The sequence below is a fragment of the Gymnoscopelus braueri genome (genome assembly GCF_963280865.1).
Source record: "Gymnoscopelus braueri genome assembly, chromosome: 16".
In the NCBI taxonomy this organism is placed as follows: domain Eukaryota; kingdom Metazoa; phylum Chordata; class Actinopteri; order Myctophiformes; family Myctophidae; genus Gymnoscopelus; species Gymnoscopelus braueri.
The window spans coordinates 19,014,753-19,025,325 of NC_137616.1; the positions used below are offsets into that span (position 1 = coordinate 19,014,753).

Genomic DNA, 10,573 nt, shown 5'->3' on the forward strand with positions numbered 1-10,573 from the left:
GCTTAGGCCTACTTGAGATTTGTTCCCATTTCTATTTGGTGTTGACATACGAGCTGGCTCTCATCATATCACAAGTACGCATTTTAATCCAACAAGCAAACTCATATTTCAACTGTGTTGCATGTTACCTAAAAGGCCCCATCCTTACTCACAGTGGAGGGTCAAGATGTAGTCGTCATACTCAAAATGCAGCAACTGGTACCAAATACTAAATATTTTACAAGTTACAACACAGTTTAGTGTGTCATTCTATACTTGGGCTCTGAACCACCATCCATTTCCCTCCGACCTTGTTGACTCAAAGACAAGTTCAGGCATGATGCCGGTCATTATGACATTCCACATTTTCCACCCGGTATTTCCCCCTAAAAATAAATACAGCTACAAGGAAGCAAAGCAATGAAATTCTCTGAAAGACAGAGGTGACATACAGGAATCACGTCATTAGATCACTGTCTCAAACGTTGCTGATGAGATGACTATCGGCCCTCCCCGATACTTGCCATGAGATGACAGGGTTTGAGGTGGAAAGCCCAGACAGACTTGGTCATTGCAGCATCGCAGACAGAGATAAGCCCCCTCTATTTAAACCACACCTCTAAAATGATTTTCAAACGCCTCCTCTGTGTGAGAGACCAGTGCCAGATTCAGTGTGCAGGGGAGCAGGCACACTGACAGAAAAGGTCTGTTTCTTAAACTATTTGGAATCATCTTTTTGTGACCATACATGTGTATATATTTACAGTACATATACTGTATATATATATTACATCCAATGTATGCTTTCTAAATATGCTTTGACAGTGCAAGCTGGGATGCCTTGACAGAGGGTCAGAAGCAGCATCGGGCTCTCAGAAGGGTGTTGTAGAATTTGACGCGTCTCGGTGAGGAGAGAAATCACTGCCTGAAGAACAAGTACTCACTGGGTGAGAGGTAGCTCAAAGGTCTTCCAGCTGTTACTACCACTGAGAACTGCTGCTGCTGCTACAATTACAACGCCTGTGGAAATAGTATTACTGCAGTACACCTGGCAAAGACTTGCTCATTCAAACAAAACAAAACTATGGATGTGTCTGGGAATACAACGCTGACAACAAATATGACGCCGGCTCCTGACCACTGCAACACCACTAATCCTGTTACATATAAGATCCTATCATGGCTGATGATTGGAGAGTTTGCGCTGGGCCTGCCTCTCAACCTCACGGTCCTCTACATCTTCCTCTTCAGGTTTGGGGACAACATCTCACCCCCCACTTTAACATCCACTCATATGCATACATTTCACATTGCATGTTATAACTAAGGTATTTAACTGTAATTTGACAAGGGAACCTATCTTTTATGGATAAAAGCCTTAATGCCTTGACAATAGATGTCACATTATTACTGTGACCCGAGATAAATTACATATGATATAGCAAAGGGGCGCACACATACAGTATACACAACTTTCGCCTTTCATAATTCAGCAGTATTCACCATCTCTTAGGACAAATTCATGTGCCTAGAGGAAGCCCCGTGGAAAATGTCCTGTTATTGCCAGATTGTCTTAATTTGTGGGAGGGCAATAAAAATGGAATAAAATCTGTTCCAAATTGTGCAGTGGTTAACCAATGCACTGTAAAATCCTCCTACATTTGTAACTGAGAGTGCACAAATGTAACCAAATGGACCAGTTACATTTGTACAAACTCTGAATTAAATGAACACTGAGGATTTTACTGTGCATTTGATCATTGTTCCAAGTTTGCAAAGATCTCTATCATAATGATGGAGGATTAGGCATGTTTGGAGAGATGCTGTATCTTGGTCTCACCACATCAATTACATTGTTTTAAAGATGAGAAGGACAATTGGTATTTCAATGTGTTGCTTGTCCCCTTCTGTCAGATTGTTCAAAGTTTAGTTTTATGTCACCTTGACTATTTCTCTGTGGTCTGGTCATCTGCTGCAAGAGGTGACCTCAAGAAGCTCTAGGCTGTCCAAAAAAGGGCGGTAGGGTTGGTCCTAGGTTGTTCACTAAGATCCAACATGAGCTGCATGCTTGCTTGCCTCTCCTGGCTTAGAGTACATTCTTTCAACACACTTTTACTGTTCAAGTCAGTCATGAGTAGTAAAGCTCTTGTAGGCCTACTGCCTGGTCAGAGAACTAATGTTTTAAAGAGATTTTATTCATAGGTCATTATCTCTCTTGAACCTGCCTTGAAACCTCTACTACATCCACAGTAAATTGTTTTTGTTGGTTTTACTCATAAATAACCTTTCCTCAACATTTCTGATTACTGTGTCAATTCATGTTTTTTCTCTTTATGTTAGTTTATGTATTGCGTGTCATCAAGTCCTGAATTAACTTTTATAATTAGCAATTTATGTTTTTTAACTGTAATAGTTTTTGTATGCGTGTTTTTGTTGACCCCAGGGAGACTAGCTGGTTGCTATGGCACCAGCTAATGTGGACCTGTAATCAAATCAAATCAAAATCAAATCAAATGCTCTCTGGATAAGGTTGGACTTACAACAGCCACACAAACATCTTTGTTAAAACGTTACATATACTGTGCCCTGAGCTTATCATTGCCGGATACATAAGGTAATATGTAACAAGAGCATAGACTGTGATTTGTGCCTACAGATGAATGAACACATCCAGGTTGGGTCAAAAAGGGTTATATAAATCATTGTTTTGCGCTCATCTAAATCCAATTAAGAATACACAAGTGTCTACTCTTCATTCAACAAATACAGATTTTTGTTTTAAATGCCACTTTTATTTCTTGCTCAGGTTCAAGTTCTGGAAGACCAACAGTATCTTCCTCTTCAATATCGTGGTGGCTGATTTCCTGCTCGTCGTGTGCCTTCCAGCCAAGGCCTACCACTTCCAGCATGGTGTGAGGCGCAGCAGCAATAGATTTGTGTGCCAGACCATGCTCTTCATGCTGTTCCTCAACCGAGGAGCCAGCATCGCCTTCCTGACCGCCATGTCCCTCGACCGCTACTTCAACGTGGTCCACCTTGGGCGGGGGAACTTCATCAGGGTCATGAAGAAGTCCCCTCAGATCTCCATCCTAATCTGGCTCCTCCTGCTACCTCTCACCATCCCCACCATGTTGAAGACCTTCGAGTGTTGCAACAGCCACGGACGCATGTACGAGACTGACCCCCAAGATATCACTGACACCTTCAGAGAGGTACAGATTGCTTTGGTTTCTTTTGAATTGACTGTTTTTGCTTAAGAAAAGATCATCTTCTATATATTTTTCTTTTTTAAACACCTTTAATAATATTGAGAAAGATCACATGCTAAAAACCCACCTTCAGGATGAGAACCGGTACCTCTCAGACAGCGACCACAGCAGCATCATAAGGAAAAAGGCTGGAGCACACGGACAATCTTAAACATTGTAATAAAGGTGAATACGTGCAAACAGACAGTCTGACATTTTGACTGCAAGTCTCTTCTTCAGAATGATTCAGCAGAGGAAATGGGAAGCTATTTATACCCATCCCTTCATTATTGCTTGATTAATAATGGCCTGTAGGCTGCACTTAGTTGATAGAGGCCTGCATGGTGGCTGAAGGGGAATGAGAAAGACCAATTTCCCATCCATTTCTACCACAACCACAGTCATATAATATAATATAATACAAAATATAATATATTATAATATAATAATGAAGGGAGGGGTATAAATAGCTTCCCATTTCCCATGCTGAATCATTCTGAATAAGACACTTGCTGTCGAAACATCAGTCTGTCTGTTTGCACGTATTAAACTCTATTACAATTGTTAAGATGGTCCATGTGCTCCAGCCTTTTCCCTTCTAATACCTTTATGTAATATCCACTGAAGACTTCAATTTAAAAACATGCTGCACCAACGTGTTTGTCAGGGTGAGCCATAAACCGAAACAGAAAGAGATGTTTATCCTACCCGTAGCAACACGTGACAGATGTTTATCCTACCCATAGCAACACCTGGCAGATGTTTATCCTACCCATAGCAACACGTGGCAGGGTACTGCAACCTGTTTGTTCGGTGTTTGATTCTTAGCAAGATGACTTCAGAAGAGATTAGCAGATTGTCATGACAATTTGAGGGAATGATCGGTAGGCTTCCCGGAAGAGATGATTAACCTTTACATCCAAAAGATCAAGGTAAAATTCTAGTCAATTTGAGACTCTTTGAATCAGTGATGGGAGTCCTTAACTAAAACGCTGCTTTAAAAAATGTTATTCTTCAGAGTAAAATAATTCAAGGCCCTCAGCTAACAGGAGCACACTAAAAGATGCAATGGTTTGATTTGCCTGGTCTTCCAAACAGCTCTCCTGCATCTGAGCTCATATAATATACACACTTGTCTGCTGATACATGGTAGTACTTAAGTCCCTTTCCCATTGCACTGAAAGCCGCTGGCAAGGTTCTATACTGGTGTAATGTATGAACAGCAGCCGGTGTCCATTAACCTTTTATTTCATTCCATTAATCTCCTCACTCTCAACCATGTATCATTTACGTAAATATTCACCCACAGCTTTAGTGGGAATGAAAGTGTCAGATCTCTGTTCCATGTAAAAAACTGCTTCATAAGAACAATTATTAAGAGATTCTCTAAAAACAAGACAGGATCTAATTCAGTGTAGATCTCTGACTTCATGTGGCCAGTCTTTGACATTAGTCATCTTTGACGCTAGTATAGTTAATATTCGTCATCTCCACTTTTTGGACAAGGTTTTAGCGGGATTCAACTGCCATTGTCATCTTTGACGCCAGTATAGTTAATATTCGTCATCTCCACTTTTTGGTCAAGGTTTTAGCCGGATTCAACTTCCATTGACTTCCAGTACAACATTTTAGTTTTAAAAAGTAGCTAAGTCGACTTACAGACAAGCTTAGCTTAATGTTACTATAAACTGCCCACTGCCTTGCCCAAATATAATGCTTCACAAGAAGAATGTTGGTGTGAGGAAAAAGTTTTTAACATGCAAAGTGTTTCAAAACTAACTAACTAAATTGACATCTCAGAATCAGAATCAACTTTATTGTCACATCATATATGATTACAGGTGTAAAAGTGTTAGTTGAAAGTATTTTTTTGTGTGAGCACTCAACATGGCTGTTACAGGAATAATAGGGAAGAGAGAATAGAGGGGAAAGTAACACTTAACACAGAACAGCTCAAATAACAGGAAGGCACAGTCAGTTCAAATACGAAGTCTAGTACAACGTACAATATACATCTGCATTTTGATCAATGGTAAAGACATCAGTAAACAGAAATTGTGGTTGAAACACATCCTATGACCATGATGCTTGTGCATTATTGCGATAAGTGAGGAAAAACAGAAGAGCAACACTTCCTCAGGTGAGTGAGAAGAATGTCAATGCGTCAATGTCAGTCGCGAATACCAAGATTCAATTCTCTACGTTATTTTCCACCCAAAAGCCCACTACAAACACAATTGGGCGTGTTTGGGGGAGGGAAGTGGGACGGGGACGGGGCGGGGTGGCGCCCATCAGCTGAATGGGAGGACGGTGGCAGGTCAGCCAACACTGGCAGGGTACAACAGCAGTGGTAACACAGAAATGTATGGGATAAAAAAGGGCTAAAGACTATTAAATACTCTAACTTTATAAAACAAATAAAAGCCTAGATTGTTGTTAATATTTCCTCATCTGATTTTTTTTGGCTGTGTTTTATTTTTATTTTCAGGTGGTCTTCTTCACGCAGATCCTCATCCCGTTCTTCATCCTCATCTATTGCACGGTGCGCATCGTCAACCGCCTGAGGAGGAAGACTGTCGGGGACAAGACCAAGTTGAAGCGGGCCGTGTGCCTGGTCATCTCTGTCATCCTGGTCTTCTCTGTGTGCTTCCTGCCGTGCACGCTGGCCAGGATGGCGCTGCTGTTTGTGCGGCTAATGGAATGGCAGGATGTGGAGAACGTAGTGGTGCAGGTGTATGACGGATTCATGGTGCTATCGTACATTGACTGCCTGCTGGACCCGCTGGTCTACTGCTTCTGCTACTCTGGCTTTAAAGACGCCTACCTGTCCACCTTCTGCCCCGCCGTCATACGCAGGAAGCTTAGTGTAGATTTTTTCACTGGAACCACGACAACGACTGTAACCTCAGGAACTCGATTAACATCGCCAGTAATTACACCAGTCACCGTGCCGATGATAGACTATAAGTGATTCTCTTTCATTTTCACTGTTTTGGGGGGGGGGGGTTCATCGGGGGTCGGCTTGCCATCCCAGCACGTGTTCTATTTTCAGAAGGGGTCAAGAGAAATAGGGACTTACAAGGACAACATGCTCCCAAAGGGTACAGAGCCATTGAGCACGGGCCACATTATTCAGACTTTTATGAAAGCTCAACTGTTATGAAAGCTGCTGTAAAAGATCAATTATTTATTTCTTATTTCTTTGCTTCAGTCACCAAAGTATCTTTGTCAATATCTGTGCATTTCTAATCTATGAACTCAATTTAAAACAACTTATTTCATCATCACATCCTTCAAAAATACATTTCACTTTCTTGTTTAAGTAGCCTACATAATAATTTACTTGAATTTTAGGAGGCTGACTGAATTTGAAGTACAATGCTTCAAGTGAGATTAAGCATGGATTATCTCAAAGCTCAGGCCTAGGGAGTTTTCTGACTGTCTGTGAAATGGCATTTCTGTTAATAATACATAAACATTAATTACATCTGCATTAATCTAATATTAATATACAATCCAATCCAATAAAATAAATAAAGTGGATTGGATAATATTAATACAGCAAGGTAACCACTTGAGCCCTATTTTATCGGTCCCGCACAGCACAGCAATGCGCTGTGAGCTTCTAGATATGCTATTTTCAACATTTTATTTATTTATTTTGAAAACATATGATTTTTTTTGGGACGCCAGGGTGAAAAGAGTGGTTAAAGGGCATATATAGAACAACACACATCCTCAGTAACCTGGTCCATGCTGCTGCATGTCAATGTGGTAGGGAATGAATGAACATAGACAATGGGATTTAAGATAATTTGTGTGAGTTCAATTGCAAAAAACCTGCAGGATCTGTCTACTGTCTTGTAACAACATTTCAGCTGCAATATTTTCCTATTACTCAACATCAGTCCATGTTGTTTCATAACTTGCAATTGCTCCACTATGTAGAGTAGTTTTTGCTTTTTAAAAGCTGCTGGAGATTTTACTATATGCCCAGATTATCACTGGAGGTTTTATAAGTGATAATTTATGGGCTTTACACCTTTTTGCAGTGCAAAAGGTTAATCTGTTGTCATTCACCTGAAACAATGAGGACAACTGGTCTTACACCATGCAGTTGATCCACCCACTTCTCTTTGGGTTAATCATTTTTTAACCAATTGAAGATTTATTTAAAAAAAATTAAACTACTGTAGTTGACAGCACTGTTTAAATGTTAGGGTTACAGTTGTTACAGTTTTGTCAGCACAGCAAAAAAGGTTGACTTCTTACTACAAAGTAAAGCTTTGATGGAAAAAAAATGGAATTTCAAAGTCCAGTGTGAATGAGGCCTTTTAGAGATGGAAAACATCACAGAGATGTCTAGACCATGGGAAAATCTACTCAGAGAGGAATCAGATCTACACCAGACTGTTTGGTTTTAAAATTATCTAATAAAACAAGGGGAAGTGCCTTTGAACTTTGTCAAAATAAACTGGACAACTGAGAAGCAGTTCATGCAGTGAATTTGAGTCAAATGTTTGTGATGTTGCTTTAATAATATTTTCACTCGGGAGCAGGAAGTAAAGTTGGCCGTTGGTCAGTGGTCTGCACACAATCCCAAAACTATAAATTGTCTTGAATTACTTCAGTGTTAATAAGGGTTAATTGTCATCAAGGGAACGCTTATTTCATGCAGCATATAAATATGAAATATGAAAATAAAAACTAAATAAATAAATAGAAAAAGCTTGAAATAAAGCCTTACAGTGAGGGTTACTGAGGAAAATATTGCAAATATTGCATATTTAAAATGACACCGCAAGTACATTGACCTGGGCTTTTTGGGAATTCAGATCAAAACAAAACAACCAAATAAGTAATGAATAACAGACAGACTCTCGTGAAACTGACCTCTCGTGAAACTGACCATGGAGGACACTGAAAGCTGGATACATTTTGGGGGAAAAGTCCCTTTAACACTACCAAGAGGATAACAGTTAAAGATATACACTGGTTAATATTGAAAAGAATAGATGGTGGGGTGGTTACGGGGGAGAGGGGCCTATAAAAACTTATCCCATCATGACTCACTGTAACTCAGCAACACCAGGGATTTACAGTCCTATCAAGACCTACAATAAGAAATAAACTGTTGCTGCCATGAGACATAAAATACAACATAGAATAAGAATCTATCTATAAATTCACGAGACCTCTGTCTGTCTGTCTTTACCTAGCATAACTCGGACACTGTCTAACCGATCCAAGCCATCAGTTAAAATCAATAAAGAACTTGCATTGCTGGTTATATACATACTGATACTGTACAGTATGTGTTTGTGAATATACTCTGTATTATATACAATATAATATCACTGTAGATCTGAAAGGTCACACAAGAGCTGCTCACCAATCACAGGTCACATTAAACTGAAGTCAAAAGGAAAGGTGACACTGCTAACTGTCAAAATGATTGATTGAATGAATGATTGAATGTTTTGATAGATGCTAATTATTCTATGCAGATGTACAGTATATTGGTTACTTGTTCACATTATGATATTTAGATAGATAGACATATGTATACTTTTTGCTTAACCACAAATGCTAAGAATGTTATTTAGATGTCATGTTTAAACAGATGCTAGGTTTAATGTTTACCTGGTATCCTAGTTACTTTGTAGCACTTACTTGTTTTTCTTTGTGCTCTACTTACGTGACCATTTACTCTGTTGTTTGTTGACCAGGGTTCATGCCATTTAAGTTGCTGGATAAAAGCGCTGCTAAATTGTAAAAGCTATAAGCCTCGTCCTTCTATGATGAATAGTTCAGAAGTTATGTTTAAAAATTTGTCAACAAATAATTGACTTTCTTGATCTTGACCTTTGACCATGTATCAGATATTTATTTATATATATAAAATATGATTCATGGAATGTGGAATTGATGATTCCACATTGATTGATGATTCAGTATACAGTGTTGAGTCATTACGGACAGTGCAATCTGGGAACCCATCGTCAAATAAAAAGGAAAAACAGCGCTCCCAGTGTTTTTCACTTTTGCATTTGACTCTGGAGGGAGTGATTAAATAGACAGACGATGACTGGAAACCGGCGTTTGGTCTGCCCTCAGCCCTCCACTTCCGGTGGTGCGCCTATGTTTTCATTCCCACTAACAATATTTCTCCGCGGAACACTAACACCATTTCTCCCAAACATGGATCGTTTTGGTTATAAGCCCACTTATTTTTCTATGATGAAAGAACAAGTTAAAATGTTACTAACTTTCCGTGGTTTTGTCGGCTCCGAGGACGCTATTGTTAAATGAGTTTGGGTTTGTTTCCAGTGGGAAGCGAACGCACAGATGTAAATCCCGCCTACTACATTTCATTGGGTAAAGCGCGGTCTGCTTCCTGATCTGAAGGCACGCCCACAGGAGAGATGATTCTCTCCTTGTAAATAATATGTTCACCACTCAGATAGTTTAAATGCATTTTAAAATTGCTTAAATTCTTGGACCAAAATTAAGACGTATTAATGTGCAGATCTAGCAGTGAGACAGGTATATAAATGCCTTGCTGCATAATTATAACACTGAAATACAGTAGGAGGCAGATGTCTGGGCAGGACTCCGCCTGTCACTGGATAATGCTCCAATGAATATGTATTGGTTATATCACCAAGTAAGTGATGTTTTGAAGCGTCAAGGTCTTCCTCAGACAAAGAATCATACTGAGACAAGAATTCAATTACCTTGTAGGCCAGGTCAATAAACGATTAAGGGAGCATTGCCCAGAGTGCAGACTATCCTTCTGTCCATGCACCTTGAATTTATTTGGATGTGTGTGCTTTTGTAAACTTTATGCAGTACTCACCTGTTCCCAATACAGCCAGTAATCTACTCTGCTCCTGTAGAACCCTCTCGAACTGCTGCATCTGCTGCCGAACCCAGGGGTCCTGATATAGGTGACCTGGAACCTCCTGCCAGGTGATAATAGAGTGTTACAATTTATAGTCCTAAAACCTGGAAGTCGCAAGATTTCCAATAGTATTGTCCCATAGGGCTTTATGCAGAAAATAAGGTTTGGTGGTTAACATAAGCCAGAGGCAGTTTCACAACATACATTACACCTGTTAATATATAAACTGTGCATTTTTCAGCTATTGTGTGCTTTATTAAACTTGTATTAAGTGTGTGTGGTTAATATATATATATGTATGTGGTTGTATAAGGTCTGTTGATTTGTGGGGATGATCTTATTGAACAAAACCTGTTAATATAATTATCCTTTGTTTGTTACAGAGCTTATTTTCTTAATTTATCCAAAGCCAAATATAAATTCCTTCTGAAAATCTGCAGTG

General features: G+C 39.5%; 1 protein-coding gene across 2 annotated transcripts; it reads left to right on the plus strand.

Moving 5' to 3' along the window:
- The first annotated feature begins 650 nt into the window (after window positions 1–650).
- Window positions 651–10,092, plus strand: LOC308103253 (12-(S)-hydroxy-5,8,10,14-eicosatetraenoic acid receptor-like). Of its 2 annotated transcripts, XR_013934715.1 has the most exons (4): window positions 651–1,230; window positions 2,786–3,191; window positions 5,716–9,035; window positions 9,998–10,092. XR_013934715.1 is itself a non-coding variant. In XM_080453159.1 (3 exons), the coding sequence occupies exons 1-3, from the start codon at window positions 1,064–1,066 to the stop codon at window positions 6,196–6,198; spliced, it is 1,056 nt and encodes a 351-aa protein (XP_080309285.1). In that variant the 5' UTR covers window positions 651–1,063; the 3' UTR covers window positions 6,199–9,145. The 2 variants fall into 2 exon arrangements, 1 of the variants encoding a protein (XP_080309285.1); XM_080453159.1 differs by lacking the exon at window positions 9,998–10,092 and having other exon boundaries at window positions 5,716–9,145.
- Window positions 10,093–10,573: the final 481 nt, after the last annotated feature.

Excerpts from the sequence above, each read along its gene's own strand:
- LOC308103253 (XM_080453159.1), top strand. The coding sequence starts at position 1,064 with ATGGATGTGTCTGGGAATACAACGCTGACAACAAATATGACGCCGGCT. Across the intron at positions 1,231-2,785 it reads CTCTACATCTTCCTCTTCAG|GTTCAAGTTCTGGAAGACCA; the intron begins GTTTGGGGACAA and ends TTTCTTGCTCAG. Across the intron at positions 3,192-5,715 it reads TCACTGACACCTTCAGAGAG|GTGGTCTTCTTCACGCAGAT; the intron begins GTACAGATTGCT and ends TTTTATTTTCAG.